The 24,131-nt window shown below is 37.6% G+C and overlaps 1 protein-coding gene across 2 annotated transcripts in view; it reads right to left on the bottom strand.

Annotated features, from left to right (window-relative positions):
* ZMAT4 (zinc finger matrin-type 4) overlaps nt 1–24,131 on the bottom strand; it is a 372,149-nt gene that overhangs the window by 36,312 nt on the left and 311,706 nt on the right. For both annotated transcript variants that reach the window (XM_009243743.4, XM_002819032.5), the window contains one exon: nt 14,193–14,289. In XM_009243743.4, the coding sequence (XP_009242018.1) occupies nt 14,193–14,289 (97 nt within the window). The remainder of the gene's footprint in view (nt 1–14,192; nt 14,290–24,131) is intronic.

Genomic DNA, 24,131 nt, shown 5'->3' on the forward strand with positions numbered 1-24,131 from the left:
GGAAAGATGTCAGAAAACAGAATGTATTATTTCAACTTTATCCATGTCCCAGGAAATAAAACCAGAGGTCTGAAACTCATCTATTTAAGGCATTTATAAGATCTTTTTGTTAGAATAGAAATCAGTTCAGTGGTGATGGTTTTAGAAATCAAAAAGAGTAAAGTGCACATGTTATCCTGTTGGGTGTCTTTAGAAGGAAGGCCACTTACATAAGGAAGAGAAAAGACAGATATATCTCTGGAGAGTACAATAGCACCAGAAGCTGTAGATAGAACTTTGAACTAATTGTGTCCTAGAGCTTGAAATATCACCAACATTTCTGAAAGCGAACTTTATAGATTTTGATTTGTATTTGACTACTCGGCATGAAATGGACTGAGATTTTTCTGTTACTCTAAAAGCTAAAGGAAAAGCACATGTTCCTATTTGCTGTTAAGGACTATTGCAGGTAATACATATTACTATTGATATTTATATAAGTTTATATTCTGAATGAGGTGTAGATTCTGGTTACATCTGGCTATTCTTAACACAATATGGAATGGTCTAGATAACATTAACTCAAAAAAGAAAAGCCAGGCATGGTGGCTCACTCCTGTAATCCCAGCACTCTGGGAGGCTCAAGCGGGCAGATCACCTGAGGTCAGGAGTTCGAGACCAACCTCACCAACATGGTGAAACCCTGTCTCCACTAAAAATACAAAAATTAGCTACTCCAGAGGCTGAGGCAGGGGAATCACTTGAACCCAGGAGGCGGAGGTTGCAGTGAGCCGAGATCACGCCACTGCACTCCAGCCTAGGCGACAGGGCAAGACTCTGTCTCAAAAAAGCAAAAAAAAAAGAATAAAAAAACTCTTTAAAATGTTTATCACTAAATTATTACCTAAATAGCAGTGTTTAACACTTAAAGAGATGTCTCCATCATGCATAGACATCATTTGTTTTTTGAAAAAATCCTTCCAACTCTGGAAAATATAGCATTTATCAAATGTCATCACTCAGATTTAATCAGTGAATATTGAGATTAGCCAGAATATACTATCAGTGGTAGCATAAAGATTCCTCAGTAGGCAGTGTATATATGTTTAATAATAAAATGAAAAATGCAAATGGGAAGAAAAATAACCTTCCTAAAATCAAAATGGTAAAGAAATTCCATGTAGAGAATCCCACAGACCACTGGGATAATGATTTTGGAAATTCATCCAGGAAAATAGTTTCATTTATTTTATTTATTGTCAAGGTTAATACTCCATGGTCTCCAGAGAATAATGTGCTAATTGTACATGACTGACAAAATGAACTTGGTAATCAAAGAGCTATTGGAACTGGGGAGTCTGAGTGAGAAATTAGGGTGTAATGGCCACATATAATTGAGAGCATTCAGGAAACATTTCTTCTGAGAGTGCAGGACTGAATATCAAGCTTGAAACTGTTGTATAAAATGAGGCAGAAGACCACAAGAAACTCAGAATGAGAATTGTCTTTTGAGACCTTTCCTGGATCACTTCTTCTATCCCACAGCTTCACTGAGATCCACTGGGGTTCTAAACCCTAAGCTGGCCAGAAATTTGTGAGAATACAGAAACCCCAACCTTGGGCAACAAACTAGCCATGCAAGGAAAAATTCTGGGCATTTTCATAATTTTGGGATAGAAGTATTGAGGGTTACACCTCAACATTCATCTACCCATTCCTCAGGGCCCATTTTAGTACTTATTATTATTATTGTTGTTGTTTTGTTCTTAAAACTCACTCTTCACTATAGTCAGTTTGGGTAGGGACTTTTTATAACTATTACGTTTCACAGATATGGAAACTAAGCCATAATGAGGTACTTAGGTATCTGTCCAAGGTCACAGAATTAGTAGATAGGTTCAGGACTGAACCCAGCCAGTCTCATTCCCAATACACATTACTGCACCCAATCCACGATAACTTTTCTTGATGGCCCAGGCAGATGCAATTACTTCTTCCTCTGAATTCTATCCATGTTTTACACCCTTGTACTCACCATATCATATGTTGACATTAACTGCAATCGCTACTTGTTGCATCCCCTCAACTAGATTATTAATTTGTTAAAAGGTACCATCATCTCTATAATCACTTTGCATTGCACCGAGGGCCTGTTTTAATGTCCCAAACATAGTCAGTACTCAACGGATTTTGATTATGGGATTAAATTAAATGGGATGAGGGGGCTGATTTGTCCAATAATTCACACCCCCACTCCATCTACAAAATGAAAATCCCAGCCAAAATGAGCTCTTATCCTCTCCCCCAAAGAGAAGTGATAGATAACTGATTCAGGAACACAATCGAGGGCATGTCCATTACCAACTTATCTTCTCTCCCTGCTTCCCCAGCAAAATCTAATTAAATGAAGTGACATTTCTCATTTGTTTAATTCAATTGCCAGGTATTCCACAATCCACAACTTCTACGAGATCAGAGAAATGTTGGCTAAACTCAAAATTCTACTAAAGTTTTTGTAAAAATCAATGTCAGCTATAGATAGTTTAGAAATGGACATATTTTAGTTTCTTATAAAATTTGGTGAAACGTGTGAGAAGGCGCTACACTAACTTACAGAAGACCCAGAATGAGGATAAGTCCAGCAGCAGCCTGGGCTGCTCACAGGAGGAGCCAGGATCTCCTTTAGAACCTTCTTGACTCCCTCTTACCCATCCCTGTTTGCCTGAGGAGTCATTAGAGTTTATGCTCTGTATTCATAGCAGGAAATAAAGTGAAAATAAGCTCCTTTCTTCACTTTCTTCCTGTAAAACCGACTTTATCCCTTCTGCCCCAAGTCATAACTACCTGAACAGCCCTATTGCCTTTAACGTAAGGACAGGAAAAAGAGGCCTCCACAATGTTGTTCTTTGTAGTAGGCCTAGCTGGACCCAACTGGAGGGTGGATCAGCTTCTAGGCCACCGTGCAGTAAAGAAGAAAGCACTGGAGAAGAAAGATTTTACAGACAACCTTCTGCCAGCTGGAAAATATAAAAACACTAAAGAAACTTCAGCTAAACTTTAGGGTCATAATATCAGAGACTGTTGGAATTGATTGGAACCTTGACTACTCTGTATTCCAACCCCTCACATTTCAAATGAAGACATTAAAACTCAGTGAGGGAACTTGTTTTGTTCAAATCCACAAAGGAAAAGAAAGAACTAATGACACATGTAATACTGTGAACAACTCTCAAAAACATTATGTTGAGCAGAGGCAGCCAGACAAAAAAGAAAGCATGCCATATTATTCCATTAAGTTCTAGAATAGACAAGACTAGGCTACAGTGATAGAAATCAGATAATGGTTAGCTGTGATGGGGGTAGGAAATTGGGCAAAAACGGGTCCAAGAGAACCTTTGGTGGTTATGAAAATGTTCTATATCTTGATTGGGCTGATGGTTGCATGGTGTAGATGACTGTCAAAACCCATCAAATTGTATAACTGAAATCTATGCATAGCATTGTATTCAACTGCAGCTCAATCGGTTTATTTAAAAGTAACTTGTGGGGCCACGTGCAGTGGCTCATGCCTGTAATTCCAGCACTGTGGGAGATCAAAGCAGGAGGATTGCTTGAGACAAGGAGTTTGAGACCAGCCCGGACCACACGGCAAAACACCATCTCTACTAAAAATACAAAAAGTTAGCCAGGTGTGGTGATGTGCGCCTGAAGTCCCAGCTACTCCAGAGGCTGAGGTGGGAGGATCATTTAAGTCCAGGAAGTGGAGGTTGCAGTGAGCTGAGATGGAACCACTGCACTCAAGCCTGGGCAACAGAGAGCAACCTTGTCTCCAAAACAACAAAGAACAACAACAACAGGGAAAAAAAAAAAAAAAAAAAAAAGCTTGTGAGGTTTTTAAAGCCACTCAGGATTTCAGGATTTGAGAGATAGGGCTGACCCTGGGACTTTGGCCATCTGCTTCCCAGGCCAGGTCTATATGGCTCCACCACTCTCCTTCCAGTTCTTTTCTTTCTTGATGCAAATAAACTTCTCAGAACCACATCAGGTAATGGCCTTGCACCCCTGGAGATTGGTACTGAAGGACTAATCTGAAGCAGCATCGTAAGAACATGAGAGGTATTCCATGGGGTTCACAATTAAAGCTGAGACATTAAATCATCAGCTCCGAACCACTCTGGAGGCAATCATGACTCATGCAAATTTCAAGCAAGACAAAATAATGATTATAGGTCCCCCAAGAAGGAAGCAGGGAGGAAATGAATGAGCTAAACAATATTAGGTGTCATCGGTAATTCTAGAAGTGATATGAAAGAATGAACATGCTCCCTATTTAGTTCTTTTCAAGTCTGCAAAACACCTCATCTAGTCACATACTGTAATTATAATGTATCCCTAGGTACAGCCTGTAGAGCAAAAGCATGCAAGTGCAACTTAGGAGAAATAGAGCTGCTAAAATTGCCTGTGTATTAGTGCTGTAGATATACAGAGATATATACAGTCTTTTTCGGCATCTCTGAAATTCTCTCTGAAAACTACTGCATTTTCCATGTGAGAAGTTAGAGCCTGTTTCTTCTGAGGCCTTCCTCATAGAAGGGAGGGCTCTTAACAATAGTGGACTTCAATGTTCTACCAATTAAAGACAGGGCTAGGTAGAAAGCACTCTTTGGACCAAAGGCTGAGACACAGCCTCATTCCTGCCGTTGTCACAGTGACGCTGATTACCCAGATAGTCCTTAGCTAGAAAGACTTGATGACACACCACAAGTCTTACTTTCAAGAAGAAGAGCTATTTTTTACATTCAGAATTATAAAATGGGGCAAGCAAAGAATTAGCCATGGGTTCCAGATTTCACTCTTTATTCAGAGCTTTACTAGCAGCTTACAAATGATTATCAGCTGAAGAGAAATAACTTTACGTTCTTCGTAAAAGGATAGCTCTATTTTCAATATTTTCTTATGGCCTGTTATCTCAAAACTTTACTGGTGATACATATTTTGTATTTTTCAGGAAAAAAAATGCTTTCTCATGAAAAGCACAATATCAAAGTCTCAGGTTTCTTGGTTATTGGGGTTCTTGGTTAATATCAGTAAACTACATTGACAATTCTACAAAGAATATTAATATGTTTAGCTTTCGAAATCCATGCATGACTTATGGTTTGTTTGATTGTTTTCAAAGAGAACATCTTCTCGGGCTTTTAAGCTGCTTTTATTTTTTATTAAATATAGAAGATTCTTTGTGGTTCACGTATCTTACAAAAGTGTCTTATTTATTACTGTGCAACCCTCAGCTAACTCACTAGTATGTTGAATGTGGGAAGTGAATTCCAAAATAGTAAAACAAACATACTCCATCCCTGAAAATTAGTCTGAACATTCATTCAAGTACTTCCCAAATAAATGAGTATAATGGGGAAATAAATAATATAAGGCCTTTGTCATGAGGATTCATACCAGTTGGAAAAAAACCTCAGAGAAACAAATGGATATCATGCGTTAAGCCCTCTTCTCAAAGGAAGAAGCAGATTTAGAAATTACTACTGATTTTTGGTCAGTCTGATTTATTATCTTAGACACTTGTATCTCATTTTCAACCAATTGAAGTATCAAAGTAAGTAATGACAACTTTCATATCCTTTATTTCTAGGTAACATAATGTCCTGAGGCCTGGAGTGTTCCCTAAGCTCAAATTTAAGTATATTAACGGGGAATTGTTCATTAGTCTATGGTACATACTCACAGTGCCTTTACATTTTATTTTAATCATTTGTACTAATTGACAGACTATATCCTCTGGAAGCTCTGAAAAATCTACTAATAGCCAATTGCTTTAAATATTGCCATGAGCATTTGCATTTCCAAACCTTTAATCTCATCAGTAGTTAATATTTCTCTTGCTGTTTAACAATGGAGAGAAATTTGACTACCATTATGCTGTTTACAGCTTTTGCCCAAAAATGTAAAAGACCATGTCTGTATTACTACCAGCAAAGAGCAATCTGACAATTACAGTTTGATTAGTTATCATAATAGTAGTAGTAATAAAGGCATATGACCTGACTCTTGCCTCTGCTAACAATTACTTTTAGGGCCTTGGAAAAGTCATTTAACTTCTCTGAGACTCAATTTTCTAACCTATAACCTGAAGATAAGAACATCTGGCCAACTACAAGAATGCTGTGCATTTTAGATATGATAGTACTTTCAGAACAATAAAATTTGTTGCTGTACTCTAGAGGTTCACAAGTTACACTCCAGTTATCCATGGTGGCATCATCTCTATCATCATCATCACCAGGGTAGGCATTGTAAGCAGTGGCTTAGTAAAATGTGTCTAAAGGGTTGCCTAAAATGTATCACAATGTGGGTGGTTTACAGCAGAAATTCGTTCTTTCCATAACGGAAGAATTAATCACAACCTCTGGAGGCCAGAAATGTGAAATCAAGGTGTCAGCTTCATCATTCTGCCTCCAAAGTCTCTAGAAGTGAATCCTTCCTTGACTCTTCCAGTTCCTGGTGATTCCTTGGTTTGTGGAAACATAACTCCAATTTCTGTCTTCATCTGCACTTAGCCTTCTTTGTGTATCCAAAGCTCCCTTTCCTTTTTCTTTTAAAGCCACCAGGCATTGGATTTAAGGCTTACTGTAGATTTAGGATGATTTCATCTTGAGAATCTTAACTGATTACATCTGCGAAGACCCTATTTACATCTAAGGCCATATTCTGAGGCTCTGAGGGGAACCTGAATTTTGGAAAGACGTTATTCAACCCACTATACATACCAAGCACTAGCTCCAATAAAATGGCAAAGGCTATCTGGAAACCTGTTTTGAGAACAATTTTAAAGCTATATTTAGGATGAGCTGGAAAGAGTGCCAGGATCACGAGCAAGGGCATGGAAAGTGGACCCATATTTGTCGTGTTCTTGTCATCACTAATCACTAATCCATGAAGGAACTTAAGATTGAGAAAAGATTTGTCAGTGTACAAGGTCACTCAGTGGCAAAGTCGCAAGAGGATTAAAATCTCCTGACTCACAATTCAGTGCTCTTTACACCACACAGTTTAATAATCTTTTTTCTTACCAACACTTCTTTAGATATTATTATTAAAAATATAAATCTGATACCTCTATAATCACTGGCACCTGAATACTTGTGTTTATTTAATTGGTCAGATTGCAATAGTTAAGTACATTTGGCTGACTTACATTTTCAACTATGGTAGAGTAAGTGTTATCACACTAACCTTCCATCTGAAAACAAAATAAAATCTGGATATTATTAAATTTAAAGGAAAAATATTTGAAATCCTTAAAAGCTTTGAAGAGTTAGTGTAGTTGATGTTGGTGTACACTAATATCAGAAAGGGTATACTTTAAGGAAAAAATAATACTAGGGAAAAAGAAAAACATTTAATAATGAATAAAAGTTGACACAAAGGGCCAAATGAATGGAAATAAATTTTTAAAATTTATATTTGTAAGTATCTAATAATATACCTTGAGTATATAAAACCAAAAAATATACAGAAAAAGGGATACATAGGCAAATCCATATTTATAGTTAAAGGTTTTCAACTACCTGTTTCTCCTGGGTAGAATATGCAGACAGAATGTAAGTAAGGAGACATCAGCAAGATGGCTGACTAGTGGTGCCTGGCATTTGTTCCTCCCACAAAAAAGAACCAAAATAAAAAATAAACAACTAAAATTCGATTGGAGTGTCTGAAGGAGAGTGTTGATGTACACCAAAAAATTGGCAAAATCCTTGTGGAGCACAAAAGCCCAGGATAGAAGCATAGAGAGGGGAATGAGGCACCCACCTCTGCTACCTTGTCTTCTCCAACACGTTTGACTCAGAGCCAAGAAGGACTTTCCCATGTGGAGAAAAGATAGGCAGAAGTACCCTCGCCAGCCCACATTGTCACTGCAGACACCTGTAGTGCTTACCACTGGGGAATCCCAAAGTCCTCACAAGCCCTGAGCCCAGTTTGAGGAGATGCTTAGAATTCTTGTGGCTACATTACTCCAAAGTAGGAGCCCACATTGTGTACTGATCATAACCCCATGATCCAAGCTGCTGCAGCATGGCATTATTTTGAAATCAAAGTCACTGCTGGAGTGTGACCTGTTCTGGGGAGCTGATAGCCACTGTGCCTTTCTAGACTTGGGACTCTGCTGTCGTTTCACCAAGCTCACATGAGTAGCTGCAACATGACCACCCTGGCTGCTCAAGGCTGAGGCTCAGAAATGGCCATGACTAATTTTGCAGAGCAGGGAAGTCAACCCCAGGCTGTCCAAGCCAAACAGCTCAGCAAACCTGCCACCAGATAGTCTTCCCTAGCACCACTGGCTGGAGAAACAGCCTGTCAGACATGTCCCTGAATTGCTGAGCCACTACATGCTATGTGCCTAGCCAGAGAAACACAATTGTGGACCCTCCCCAAGTAGATACAGCCCTGAGAAGCCCAAGCCACCAAACCCCTATGCCCTGGACTAGAGAAACAGCTTGAAAGCCTCATCCCAAGAGAGTCAGTCTCACAGCCAGCTGACCCACCAAGTGCATGGCCATGTCCCCAGACTGAGAACCAGCTCACTAAGCTCACCTTCAGCAAAGCCACACCACTGCCACCACAAACTCCCACAGCTGAGGCCACTGAGGCATTTACAACATCACTACTGTTAATTACAGCTGGAGAAACTATACAGAGACCATACTACTGTGTTTACCTAGAATCAAAGTCAGTACACTCTATTCTACTGAGACCCTGGGATCCATCTACAGGAAAAAGTCTTTTCTATGAAAGCTATTCCATAAAATTGGAAGAGGTGGCTATTCTACTGAATGCACAGTTATCAATGTAGAGACATAAAAAACATGAAAAGTGAAGGAAACATGACACCTCCAAAGGATCATAATTCCCCAGTAATAGAGCCATAAAAAAGGAAATTACAAAATGCCAGAAAAGGAATTCAAAATAAAAACCTTAAGGAAATTCAGTGAGATACAACAGAATACAGATAGACAATTCAACAAAATTGGAAAAACAATTCATTATCAGAATGAGAAATTCAACAAAAAGTTAAATATCTCAAAAAAGATAACCAAACAAATCTTGGCAATGACAAATTCAATGAATAAAATAAAAATTACCATCAAGAATGTAAAAAAAACAGACTAGCTCAAGCAGAAGAAATAATTTCTAAGCTTGAAGATATGCCTTTTGAAATAACTCAGGCAGACAAAATAGAAAAATAATAAAGAATAAAAAAGATGAAGAAAGCCTAAAAACATATGGGAAACCACAACACAAATATTTGTATTATGGGAGTTCAAGGAGTAGAGATGGGAAAATGTGTAGAAAACCTATTTAATGAAATAACACCTAAAAAAAATCAAACCTTCAGAGATACATAAACAACGAGATAAACACAGCTCAAAAGTTCCCAAGTGGATTAAACCCAAAAAGGTCCTCCCTGAGGCACATTATAGTCAAACTGTCAAAAGTCAAAGACAAAGAGAGAATTCTAAAAACAACAAGAGGAAAGCATCAGGTCACATGTAAGAGAATCTCCATCAGATTAACAACCGATTTATTAGCAGAAACCTCACAGGCCGGGAGAGAATGGGATGACATATTTGAAGTGCTGAAAGAAAAAAAAAAAAACTGTCAGTCAAGAATACTATACCCTGGAAGGCTACTCTTCCCAAATGAAGTTCCTAAACAAGCAAAAACTGAAGAAATTAATCATCACCAGACCAGCCTTAAAAAAATGTTTAAGGAAGTCCTACATCTAGAAATAAAAGAAGAATAACTACCATTGTAAAAATATGTGAAAGCATCTCACTGGTGGGACAGATAAACAAAAGAGAAAGGTAAAGGAATCAAACCTTATCACTACGGAAAACCACCAAACTGCAAAGATAAACAATAAATCCAAAATCTAAAAATAGAACTACCATATGATCCAGTAATTCCACTACTGGGTATGTATCCAAAGGAAAGAAACTCAGTGTATTTAAGAAATGGCAGCTGGGTGTGGTGGCTCACACCTGTAATCCCAGCACTTTGGGAGGCTGAGGCAGGCAGATCACCTGAGGTCAGGAGTTCAAGACCAGCCTGGCCAACATGGTGAAACCCCGTCCCTACTAAAAATACAAAAATTAGCCAGGCATGATGGTGGGTGCCTGTAATCTCAGCTACCTGGGAGGCTGAGACAGGAGAATCGCTTGAACACAGGAGGCAGAAGTTGCAGTGAGCCGAGACTGTGCCATTGCACTCCAGCCTAGGGAACAAGAGTGAAACTCCGTCTCAAAAAAAAAAAAAAAAAAAGAGAGAGATCTGTGTGCCCCCATTTCTGTTGTAGCAGTATTCACAAGAGCAAAAATATGGAATCAACCTTAGTGTCCATCAATAGATGAATAGATAGGGAAAATGTCATCTATATAAAGACGTATAATACTATTCAGCCATTAAAAAGAATGAACTCTTTTTATTCATGGAAACATGGATAAGCCAGGAGGACATTATGTCAAGTGAAATAGCCTGGCACAAAAAGAAGATCCACATCTTCTCACTCATATGAAAGCTAAAAGAGCTGATCTCATAGAAGTAGAGTCAAATCATGGTTACTAGAGGCTGAGAAGAATAGTGGGAGAGGGGAGAGGAAAATATTGGTTAATAGATACAAAATTCTACCTAGATAAAAGAAACAAGTTTTAGTGTTCTACAAAAATGTATTGCATATTTGCAAATAGCTAGAAGAGAGGATTGTAAATGTTCCCAATATAAAGAAATGATAAATGTTTGAGGTGATGAATTTGCTAATTATAAATATATATCAAAATATCACACTAGGTCCCATAAATATGTACAATTATATATCAATTATAAACAATAATAGATTTTAATTATTAATTTAGTAATTAATTTTAACAATGAAATTATTAAATAATCAAATTTATTATAGTATCCCAAAACAATAAATTCTTAGGAATAAATCTAAATAAAGATGTTTAAGACCTCTACAAAGAACTCTACAAAACACTATTGAAAGAATTAAAGAAGATATAAACAAACGCTGGTATATACCATGATGATGGATTAGAAAACTCAGTATTTTGAAGGATTTTTTGAGGAAGTTGACAAGCTGATTCTAAAAATTATAGGGAAACACAAAGAGGAAAGAATAGTGAAGACAGTCTTGAATAAGAAGATACAATTAGAAGATTTACTCTATCAGATATCAAGACACTATAAAACTATAGGAAATAAGTAATGTGACATTAGCATAAAAAAGAAATATAACACTGAGACAGAATATAGAGACAGACACACACGTACATATATATGTAAATCACCTGATTTACAAAAAAGGTCTATGATGGTCTTTTCAGTAAATAGTATTGGATTAATTGGTATCTGTATGGAAAAAAATCATGAAACTTAATCGCTCCCTCACACTATGCATAAAATTAACACTAGGTGGATCAAAGACCTATATTTGTAAGGAAAAACAACATAATATCATAAGAGATTATCTTATCGACCTCGGGATAAGCAGAGAATTCTTAAATTGCACTCAAAAAACTTTAACCATAAAAAAAAGACTGATAAATTAGACTTCCTTAAAAATTGGACACTTCTACAACTTACTAAAAAAATTGTGATTTTTATAAGCAGACAAAAGAATTGAACAAACATTTATCACTTATTCTCTCTCTCCTCTCTCTCTCTCAATCTCAGTCTCAATCACAAGCATGCCCACACATGATATGCAAATTATGTCTAAGGGCAGATAAAACAGGCATGTGAAACAGGATAGTGTAATTATTTTCTTCACAAAGAGAGCAGCTTTGTTCTTTTGAGTTAGAAATGAATAACATCTTATTTATAGGAAAGACGGCAGCACTATAAGAGATGTTCCCTTCTGAAGTCTTATGTATTTAAATCACTTCAAGGAAGTGGAACCCTCTTTTCAAAATGCACATACTACTCTCTATTGGCTCTCATTCCAAGCCTAAGTTCAAGGTAACTGAATGACATGGAGTAAGTAGAGACATAAGTCAGACACAGCTGTGATCAGTGCTGGCTCTGCCATCTGCTGTCAGGGTGATAGTGGGCAAGTCACTTAACCTCTCTGAGCATTAGTTTTCTCATGTAAGATAACAGATCAATAATATTAATATTTATCTCAAGGGTAGTTAAGGGAATTAAATGAGATAATAGATGTGAAAATACCTAGCACAGAAATTATATATGTACAGAAAAGAGAAGAGAGACATTTTTCTGAATCTGGAGGTACTATCTGTATTAGTTATTTAAATAATTCATACCATTTAAAGTCATCATTGTTTATCTTTTTCTATGTATTAAGCGATGAATACATGCTCCCAAAAAGTTGTCTTTTATTGTCGCAGGTATTTGTGTGTCTGTCTGCACATCAGAAACAGGTTAATTCAAATGTGTATGTGCCTGTAACAAAAAGTTACTTAGAGAAACAATGGAAACTGCTTGGGGAGATGAGCAGTATCCAATAATCAATACAAGAACTCTAGTATTCCATAACAAATTAAGGAAAATCTTCTTTTTGAAGAATTATTCCAATAAGAGTCCTCCAGGTGGACCAGAGTAATGCAAGCTATGGAACTGGCTTTGACTCACAAGGCAGAATATTGAGGAGAAAACTGAGAGTCAGTAACTAACTTTGGGTTTAAATTTTCTCACCTGAGCTAGACTCCCTGTGATGTACATCTTTACAATATCTTTGCAAAACAATTTCTTTGCTTGTAATGCTCCATTTCATACTCCTGCTTAGAAAATTGTTACTCATCTTTTGAAATCACATATTCATTTAATCAAAAAAGTGTATAAAGACCCTAAAATATATCTGGTGCTGTGCTAGGAAACAAGGATATTGTGTTGAGCAAAATCAGACCATAACCTCATCCTTATGCACCAGCCTCTGCACTAGTGTCACCTAAAGCTTGCCCTGGATTGCTCCCTCTCCCCATGCTTAAAGCTCCGGGTGCACACGTGGCATTAGAGAAAAATCTATGGTTTTACACAGCTGTTTCCTCAGCCTGGCAGGGGGAAGAGGAAGGACTCAATGTATTCATCCTTTTTTTTTGAGACGAAGTCCTGCTCTGTCACCCAGGTTGGAGTGCAGTGGCCCGATCTTGGCTCACTGCAATCTCCACCTCCCGGGTTCAAGAGATTCTCCTGCCTCAGCCTCCAGGACTACAGGCACGTGCCACCATGCCTGGCTCATTTTTTGTATTTTTAGTAGAGACAGGGTTTCACCGTGTTGGCCAGGATGGTCTCTATCTCCTGACCTTGTCATCTGCCCACCTCGGCCTCCCAAAATGCTGGGACTACAGGCGTAAGCCACCGCGCCCGGCCTATTTGTCTTTTCTTCCCTAGTGCACAGCTTGGAGTATGAGACATAGTGGGCTCTCGACAAATGTTTGTTAAATTAACATTCATAATTCATGAGGTCTTGATACAGTCCAATCTGTTAAATGATCCTTCTAATGAATATTAGAGAAATGAAAACAATTATGCTCAGGAAAATTACATCTTTTTGAGACATTCTTTGCTTTTTTCATATTTTATTAGCATTTTATTAACAGTCCTAGCAGCTCGTTTAAAAATGTCCAGTGGTTTTTAAAGAGCTGCATAGTATAAATATAAGTGAAATGGTGCCTGGTGAGACTTTCTCAGTTTAAAATTATGAGAATATTTGAAAAAAATGGAATAAGTTTCCATTCACTTGGAAATAGTTATGTATATAAATGACTTAATATCCTGGGGGATTTGTTATGTTTCTATAATAATCAACAATATTCATCCAGAAAGGGAAAGTGGTAGAAGACATTCATAGAATTTGTCATCAATGTTTGGTACATCCTACAAATAAGAATAATATTATTGATTTTAAAACACTTAGCATAGATTTTAATATGTCCTAATTTCATAAAAGTATGCTAAACTGTCCTTGAAAAAACGAAAAAAAGAGATTCTTATTACTCATGCCAAATAAAGGGAAGAAGCCATTCTTCAAGTAAGCATAAATATCATGCGAACATTGAAGCAAAAGAGATACAATTTCCACTCTACTTATTTAGAAATAGATGAAATATTGAGCCTTTAGTCATCTTACTAAAAATTACATCAAAGAAACTGAAGAGTGAAAGCACAAAAGTACCTACTTGGTCTGGTGTTTAGATCCTTTCAGATGTGCATGATACTGTTCTATTGAGTTTAGGGAGACACTGCAGGTGGTACATCTGTAATTGCGCCTCAGACCTGTGGACAACAGACAGACCTGGTTAGCTGCATCCAGTCGTCAACCACCTGAAATGAATCCTAGCACCTCCAGAAGTTCAGGGACACAGTTCCGGAGATAACTCCTGATCTGCCCCACCAACACTTCAACCCTTCCTTGCAGAGCACAGCCAACAGGTCTCTTGGGAGAAGTGTAATTATGAATATGTTAGAAGCAGCTTATTTCATTTCTGGAAGGCTTAAATTATTAGAGCATCCTTCTTTGAATTGAGGTAAGGTGTTCCTGGGCATTTTATACTCAAATAAAGATGCATTCTATTTTTCCCTAGATCATACAGACATAATACGCCGTCATCTCTGCAGTGAAATTTGAGACTCCAGAGAAAAACTCTATCCTAATTCCTTTCCACTCTACTCCAATGACAGCACTGAAAATTCAACTTTAGACATCATTCATTTAGATGTTTCTTCTAGGATTATTTTATAAAATGTAAATAGCAGGAGGAGAATAATACATCAGTCTGGTTCAAAGTCTTACTTTCCACCAGAATTTAGAAGACAATCTATTCATTCACTTTTTCATTCATTTAATTAATTCACTAATACAGTATCAACTTTGGGCCAGGTACTAGGGATTCCAAGATGGCTAAGATGCTTTTTGCTTTCAGAAGTTTAGTAAAAATCTTGACTAATCTAGAGCCAATTTATGTTAGAAAGCAGCTTTAACCAAATAGCCTTAAACATTTGCCACAGAGCTGAAACCCATAATGAAACATATTCCTTCAGCTAGTATGTCCCTTCAGAATAGAGAGAAAAGTAAAGTTGGTCATGATCTGAAACTTTGGATTTTAATTCTGACTCCAGTCATTTCTAGTTTTGTGATCTGGAGGAAGTCACGAAACTTCTTTCTAGCCTCAGCTTCTTCATCTACAAGACGAAGACAAGGCTGATCACATCACTAGGTGTTGTAAGAACTAGGTGAATAAGATATTAAAATGGCCGGTAATCCCAATGATTTGGGAGGCCAAGGCAGGAGGGTAGCTTGAAGCCAGGAGTTCAAGACCAACCTGGGCAACATAGCAACATCTGGTCTCAACAAAAATATTTTTAAAAGTCAGGCATGGTGGCACACACCTGTAGACCTAGCTACTCAGGAGGCTGAGAGCCCAGTTCAAGATCACAGTGAGCTATGACAGTGCTACTGCCTGCCTGGATGACAGAGTGAGATCCTGTCTCAAAAAAAAAAGTGACATATATATGCAACAATGTTTAGTAAATGAGTACAAAATTCTGTTCTAGCATTGTAAATGCCAGGACTGAAAGCTGTAGCATTTGTTTTTATCAATGCGTAGTATTAAATTTCTAAGAGGCAAAGTTATTCCTCTTTTCCTGAAAAGAAAATAATGCACTATGCTGGGACAGCTTTGCAACTTGCTACCTGGGTAACTTTATGCCAATTATTTGACCCTTCTGGACTTCTGTTTTCTTACAGTATTGTGGGGAGGGCTGAGTGAGACATGGCATGTATGTGAGAGTGCCCAGCACATAATAAGTGATCAATATAGGCTTGCTATTTTTACTATTTTGAAGAGATGTTAAAATGGAAATACTTTCTGTTTGGGTGTCCCAGTTGAAGCCCTACTGGGAAGTCCTAGACACAGATGATAACTATACCCACATTACCAAAATGAGGTAAGAGAGTATCAATGCAGAACATCCAGGGGAAGTGGTCACAAACATGTGCTGACCACTCACCACCAGTATGAAGAAGAGACTGCAGAAGAAAGAAAGAAATGGGTAGAGACTTTCTTAACAGAGAGTTATATTGTACCATGAGTTCCATGTGGGACCTTGGAGTTCTCCCTCACCTTAAGCCTGTGGAGAAGGGATTGCACAGAACTACCTAGAGGGCTTGGGGAGTACCTTCTTGTTACTTGGGAAGTGGTAGATTGGACTCTGACATCACCTGCAAGATCCAAAGGGCTAGAGACTGTGGTATGTTATCTTCTCTGGTGGCAAAGTACAAAAGGTGACAGAATTGGACATAGCCTGCGTTCTCAGCTTGTCAGAAGAAAGGATATATGAAAGCTTCTCACAGACTGTGTGTACCCTGTATGAAAGAAGCTGATTTGATGACTTAGATACTACCCAAAAGGGCTGCCTGAAGTTGAGGGCAATGAGACTTCAGCAGAAAGATTCTGGAAGCGTTCACCTGGCTATCTAGGTGCTTAAAGTGATACCAGAGGAGCTACTTAGCCTGTATTAAGTAATGACAAGTCCCTGAAAAAGTCATGAAATTGTAAACCAAAAGGTATCTGAGACAGGTCTCAATCGATTTCAATTTAGATAATTTATTTTGCCAAGTTTAAGGACGCATCTCTGACACAGCCTCTGGAGGTCCTGAGGACATGTGCCCAAAGTGGTCAGGGTACAGCTTGCTCCTATGCATTTTAGGGAGCCACGAGGCATCAATCAATATGTGTAAGATGTACCTTGTTTGGTTCAGTAAGGTGGAACAACTTGAGGCAGGGCTTCCAGGTCATGAGTAGACAAGAGACAAAAGGTTGCATTCTTTTGAGTCCTTGATCAGCCTCCCACTAAATACAGAATTTTGTCTGGCTCAGCGAATGTGCGTTTTTACATCAACAATAGGGTAGAGGAAACAATTATATATGCATTTGTCTCAGGTGAGCCTCAGATGGATGACTTTGAATTCTGTCTGCACTTTGTCCACAAGGAATTTCCTTGAGGGCAAATTGTGAGGGAGGTATGTAGCTTTTGAAATTTGTAGCTATCATATTTAGGAAGAAAATGGGAGGCAGGTTTCCCAGCTTGACATTTCGCTTGGCTTAGTGATTTTGGGGTCCTGAGTTTATTTTCCTTTCACAAAAGCATCCTTAGGAGAATCAATTCGCACTTTCTGCCCAGTCAAGCAGTATCCATGCTAGCTTTGCACAGGACCTACCAAGTAAACTTCCATTTCCCCTGCTAGCCTTCCATCTGCATCCCTCAGCCCTGGAGGAGCCAGAGCAATGTACTGAGGTGAAAGAAGAAAAGCAGAAGCTCCAGGCAGCCCAAAGAGAAAAACCTCCCACACCCTCTTTTCCCGTGTTAAGTAGACAGCACCATGCAGGACTGAGCTGGAAGAGGGGACAATTAACTTTTAATAAATTTTGGAAATATTTAAAAATTACTGCTCTATCATGGATATATTAATTAAGGAATACAGAATTTATGTATTTACAAGTAAGCAAAGGACTCTTTACTACTTAAAAATAAGTGAAAATTCATAAAACTTGCCCTAGTTTCTATCTAAAAGTTTGGAAAAAATAACCCCAGAAAGACAATTTGAATGAGCTAATGGAGGGCAGAAATATATATATATATATATATATATATTTTTTTTTTTTTGACATGGAGTCTCGCTCTGTCACCCAGGCTGGAGTGCAAGTGACATAATCTCAGCTCACTGCAACCTCTGCCTCCTGAGTTCAAGCAATTCTTCTGCCTCAGCCTCCTAAGTAGCTGAGATTACAGGCAAGTGTCACCACATCCGGCTAATTTTTATATTTTTAGTAGAGACGGAGTTTCACTATGTTGGCCAGGCTGGTCTCGAATGCCTGATCTCAGGTGATCCAGCCACCTTGGCCTCCCAAAGTGCTGGGATTACAAGCGTGAGCCACCGCGCCAGGTCTAAAGTTACTTTCCGATTGCATCAAATCCAATGAGTCCTGCTCGCTGAATGTCAGTGTCCTTAGAACTGCACACATCTACAATCTGAACAAAGAGTAGAGTTTCCTGGAGGTGTTCACATTCCTATGGCCCAGTGAGCATTTCAGAGAGACCTATTTGAAATGTATATAGTAAGCTGGGTGGGTTGGCATGAGAGCTAGCTTTGTTTTTGTTTTTGTATCAATCACATAATCAGGTACTGACTTACCTGATTGTTCAATTAAGAGTCCATTTAATTATGAGAAAAGAACAATGAAACCACAAATATCTGGGATCTTCTTAGGAAGCAGCCTAAGAGACTGACAACTTTTCAGGTACAAACTGCCAGTTCAGAGATAAAACAGACAAATGTTGAAACCTATTTTCTCAAGCAGTGACTCCCAAACGTCAGAGTGTGGATGCATCCTCCAGTGATCATGAAAAAAATCTAGATTCCCAGGCAAAACTTCGGGAGATTCTGATACTCTAAGCTTTGGTTTGGGGCTTGGAAATATACAAGAAGTTTCAGATCATAACTCTCAATCTCACCATACACCTGCACTTTACAAAGAACACTCCCATAAAAATCATACTCCTTTTGGGAACTTAAATTTGTCATAACAATACTGGACCTTAAAAAAAAAAGCTATTCCATAAAAAAGTGCTATAGTTATACTGACTTTCCATTTCACAGGGATTCATGATTCTGTAAGATTACTATGGTCCCCAAACCCAGAGGCTATAACTTATCACTACCAATGTGTGAGTTTTTAAATGCTTATCCAGGGCTGACCCATTCTCCTCTTCTATGCATGGAATCAGAATACTAAAACCAGCTTCAGGGGTTATTCCTTCCAGAGTTCTCCATTAATCTTGTCATAATAAATATTAACTACTATTTATATGAGTCTTCTTCAGGCTACAGGCTAATCAAAGTTCTCCCCATAACAAATGGAGGTTCAGCTTGCAATAGGCATAAATATTTATGTTTAAAAATGGGCATTTTTAAGAACTCCAACAAATCTAAAACATATTCTGATCTGTTGCTTTCCATAACGGTTCTCACGCTCTGCAGCCAGAGGCGTGGGCAGGAAATATTTGGCACTTTATTGCGATGCAAACTACAGGGATTATAAATTGGAAAGGCAGTGCATATAAACAAGAACAAAGACAGAGAAGGGGCAGAGGAGTCCTCCCCCACGCATGACACAGTGTCCTTTGCGGGAACTGTGCTTTATTAATGCACAGTTGAAATCCTAATTACTTTGGTATTATATGAGTCTTCTTTTCCTTAGAGAACTAGAACATTTTATTAAACCAAAAAATGCTAACTTCCTTGTTCAATACATTTTCAGCACAACACCATATTAAGAGTATCCTGAAATTTCTGCCGACCTAAAGGCTGTTTCTGCAGGATTGCCTAATATGTGTTAGAAAAATATAGTTCCTACCTGCAAGGACCTGTCAGACAATCCAGCTGGAGACAGAAAACAGATATAGAAGTAGCAACAATTCAAGGTAGACCATTAAAAGTATTACAATGAGGATGAAGTGAAATGTTATAGGAGCTAGAGGAGGAGAGGAGATTGTTTCTAACTCAGAGGATCTGGAAAAGCTCCTTGAAGATGCATCACTTTTGTATTTATATTTCCTAGCACAGTGTTTGTAAAACATATGGTCCTGGAGACTTCAGCAGCACATGACTACTCAATATGTCTTTTCAAGTCTAGCAAAGCTAGAAGTCCCTATGACTTCAATTGTATCCATTCTACATTAGAGAAATATCATTGAGCCTTTATTACAGTGTGAGATATTTTGCTGAATGCTATGAATATGGGAGAGACAGCGCACATTTTCTTATGGAGCTAATCAGGGAAAAAGACAAGAAACAAGTAAACAAATTAAAGAATATAATTAAAGGTTGTGAAAGTGTTGCACAGGATATAAGCAGGATAAGAGGGAGAAAGTAAGTGAGAAGAAGAGTGATTTGGGATAGTATGGTCAACAGAGTTCTCGGAGAAGTGTGAAATGGAACCAGACAATGCTGATTAGCCTGCGATGTGAAGAGGAGGGTAAAGAGCTATCCAGGGGTAGCAAACAGCAAGCATAGAGGCCCAGAGTGGAAATGGGCCTGAACTGCTCAAGGAACAAAAAGTGATAAAAGAAAAAAAAAAAAAAGGAAAAACAAACAGAAAAAAACCTGTTCACTCAGAATTCTATTTCTAGCGAAAATTTCTGTCAAAATTGAAGGTAGGCTAAGAATATTCTCAATGAACAAAAATAAAATGAATAGTTTGCCAGCAAACCAGTACAACAGAAATGCTATATAGAGGTCTTCTGGTGGAGGGGAAATGCAACCAGACTTAGACTATGGGGAAAAAAAGAGAAAAATCTCAGAAATTATTAATATGTGGGTATCTATCTTTTAAAATTCTTCTTGATTTATTTGAAGGAAGCAAACAATTTATGCAAAAATTAAAACACTGTATTGTGTATCATACTGTTTATAATGTACAGGCAGGTAAAATCTATGACAACAGCAGCTCAAGAATGGCTCAGAGTAGAACAATATTGTTGAAAGACTATTATATTTTATATGAAATGGAGCAGTGATAATTTAAGGTTGTATACTGTAATCTCTTAGAGCAACAAATAAGCAAATACAAAGAAAGAAAGCTAAAAAATATACAGAAAATAAAATGGAATAATAAAAAGTATTAGATTAAGCCAAAATAAGGCAGAAAAGAAGGAATAGCAAAACAGAAAATGGAAGAAACAAATAGAAAACAAATAGCAAAATTATGGAGCTAAAGTCAACCATATTAATAATTACATTACATATAAATGAATTAAATAGTCAAAAGGCCAAAACTATCAGATTGGACAAAAAGCAAGATCATATATACACTGAATTCAAAGGATGCACTTCAAACACTTATAGGTTGAAAGTAAAAGGATAGAAAAAGACATCCTATGAAAATAAGTTTAAGAAAGTAGAAGTGTCTATATCAATATTAGACAAAATAGATGTCATGACAAGATGTTTTTACCAGAGATTAAGAAAATATTTTATAATGATAAAAGAAGAAATTCCTCAGGAGAACCTAATAGTTCTAAATACAATTTAGCCAATAACAAAGTTTAAGAATACCTTCCAACGCACACCAATAATAACATTGACTATATATTTAAATGTAAAAATCAAAAGTATAAAAACATAAAAATATGAAATATCTTCTAGAAAAATATAAAATAATATCTTCATGAAATTAGAACAGGCACAGATTTCTTAGGAAACAAAATGTATTGACTGTTACAAAGTGACAAATTAGATTTTATAAAAAGCAAAAGCTTCTGTCTGTAAAAGATACCATTAGGAAAACAAAAAGATAAGACAGTGCCAGGGGAAAAATATTTGTAACACATGTATCTGATACAGAACTTGTATCCAGAATATAAAATTAACTCCTACAACTCAATAATAAAAAGACAATCTAATTTTTTTAAAGGGCAAAATAATTTATTACGTGTATCACAAAAGAAGACATAAAAATGACCAATAAGCACATGAAAAGGTGCTCAACATCATGTGTCATCAGGGAAATACAAATTAAAAGAACAATTAAATACTATTTTATACCCACTATGAATGCTAACATCAAATTAAAACAATACCAAATGTAAATGACCATATGGAACAACTAGAATTTGACACATTCTTGAGGGGATTGCAAAATGGAACAAATAATTTGGAAAATGGATTGATAGTACTTAATAAAGTTAAACATATATCTACCTTATAACAAGAAATGTCTAGCAGTAGAAATTCTACTCCTAGATATTTACCTAAAAGGAGCAAATACTTAGTGTTAAAAAAAGATTTTTACAAGAATGTTTCTAGCAACTTTATTCGCAATAGCCAAAACCTCAAAACAACCCCAATGCCCATCAACACAAGAACTGATTGCAACACTCAAAGAAATATTTACATATGTTCTGCATTATAATGTTCACTAAAGCTGGAACTATTTTGAAAGATGATTAATAATATAAAGGTAGAAACAATAAGGTCTTTGTTTTTGAGTAATTTCTTTCTCTTCCACTTCTGATACATCCATTAATCAAACTGTCTTGTACATGGATTTGTCATCTTTGAGCAGAAGGAAAATAGCTAATACTGATATATGCCATATATAAGCACTGATGTGCTTACTTCACCCATTTTCCCATTTACTCATTTACTCTTTGCAACGCTCTAGGGGTAGATACTATTGTTATACTGATTTAACAGAGAGGAAACTGAGGTATGGAGACTTACTCAAAACCATCTAGCTAGTGGGAGACAGAGTTGGGTTTTGAACCCACACGTTCTGGCTGTAGAGTCTATACTCCTCTCACTGTGAATATCACCTCCTATGACAGGGACTAGAAGTAGAATCAAGGAAGTATGAAAAGCTCTTTCAATATCATCTGGTCCAGTATTCTCATATCTGCCCACCTGGCAAGTGAGAATCATGTAGTTGTTAAAAACACAAATTCCAGCCTTATCCTAGATGATTATGATTCGGTAAATCTACATTGGTACCTAGAAATCTATATATTTTTAAAACTTGAAGGTTTGAAGAAACCATTGGTCCCTCCAAACTCCATAGGGTTTGTAGGAATTTGTTAAATCATTGACAAGCAGAATTGATTTTTGTAACTGCCCTAATAGCATTGGTGACATGAAACATCTTACACTTAGAGAACTTCCTTCCTTCTTCCTTCTTCCTTTCCTTTTTCTTTTTCTTTCTCTTTCTTTCTTTCTTTCTTTCTTTCATCTTTCCTTTCTTTTTTATTTCCTTCCCTTCCTTTCTTCTTTCTTTCCTTTCCTCCTCTCTCTCCCTTCCCCTTCCCCTTCCCTTCCCTTCTCTTCCCTTCTTCCTCCCTCCCTCTCTCCCTCCCTTCCTTCCTTCCTTCTTTCCTTCCTTCCTTCCTTTCTTCCTTCTTTCTTTCCTTCCTTTTTAGATGAGGACTTGCTCTGCACCCAGGATAGAATACAGTGGCATGATTGTAGTTCATTGCAGCCTCGAACTCCAGGGCTGAAGCATTCCTCCTGCCTCAGCCTCCTTAGTATTCTGCTGGGACCAAAGGCATGCACTACCATGCCTTGCTAATTTTTTTTTATTTTTTATTTTTGTTGAAACAGAGTCTTTCTATGTTGTCCAGACAGGTCTCAAACTCCTGGGCTCAAGCAATCCTTCCACCTTAGCCTCCCAAAGTGCTGGGATTACAGATGTGAGCCACCATATCTGGCCTAAATGCTTTCTTAAATACAACTGAATTCTATCCACTGGCCTAAATTCTGCATTGTGTGGGTCCCTAGCATAAGTGTATTCTCATCTCTTTAAATACATCAAATACTTGAGAGTTATCATCTCCCCTAAGGTTTTGTTTACCAGGCTGAAAGTCAAGCGGCTCTTTTACAGTGTTCTCATTGGAATATGCATTCAAGCTTCCTGCATCACCTCCAGGCCATTTTAGATGGCACGTCCTCTTTGTTGATAATTTTCTTAAACTACAACTCTCAAACTGAGGGCCAAGTCCCTACTATGGTCTCATCAGTGCAAAGTAGAGAAGGACAGTCACAGATCTTGTGCACTGTTACCTCTATCAATACTTTTAAAGCTTTCAGTATAAGCATGTGTGTGTGTGTGTGAGTCTTGAGACACGAATCAATATTGATATTGAACCTGCTATCAATCAATTCCCTTAAGACTTTTCTACACACATTTCTGCTAAGCCACATCTTTATTTTCTCTATCTTTCTGCTTGATTACTTAGATATTAATGTTTGTCCCCATTAGGTTCCATCTCAATGAGTTCTACCTATTCCTCTAGGGATAGCAAATATAATTCAGCTCATGCGTCAATTATTATTGGTTGGTAGTAACTGTCTAGAGTGCTCTGAAAACACTATGAGCCTTCACCCTAGCTGATAGGGAGAGGTTTCTATCATCTATTAGTCTCATCCGTTTGTGGTGAGGGGTGGGGTGCTAGTGGCTTACTCCTAATGTCTATGTCTTTCAAGCTCCAGCCCATCAACATATATTGTAGAAAATTCAGGGCAAGGAAGGTGCTGGTGGACCAGGGAGTCATTAACACGTAGGTGG

Source organism: Pongo abelii, chromosome 7 (assembly GCF_028885655.2).
Source record: "Pongo abelii isolate AG06213 chromosome 7, NHGRI_mPonAbe1-v2.0_pri, whole genome shotgun sequence".
Classification (NCBI taxonomy): domain Eukaryota; kingdom Metazoa; phylum Chordata; class Mammalia; order Primates; family Hominidae; genus Pongo; species Pongo abelii.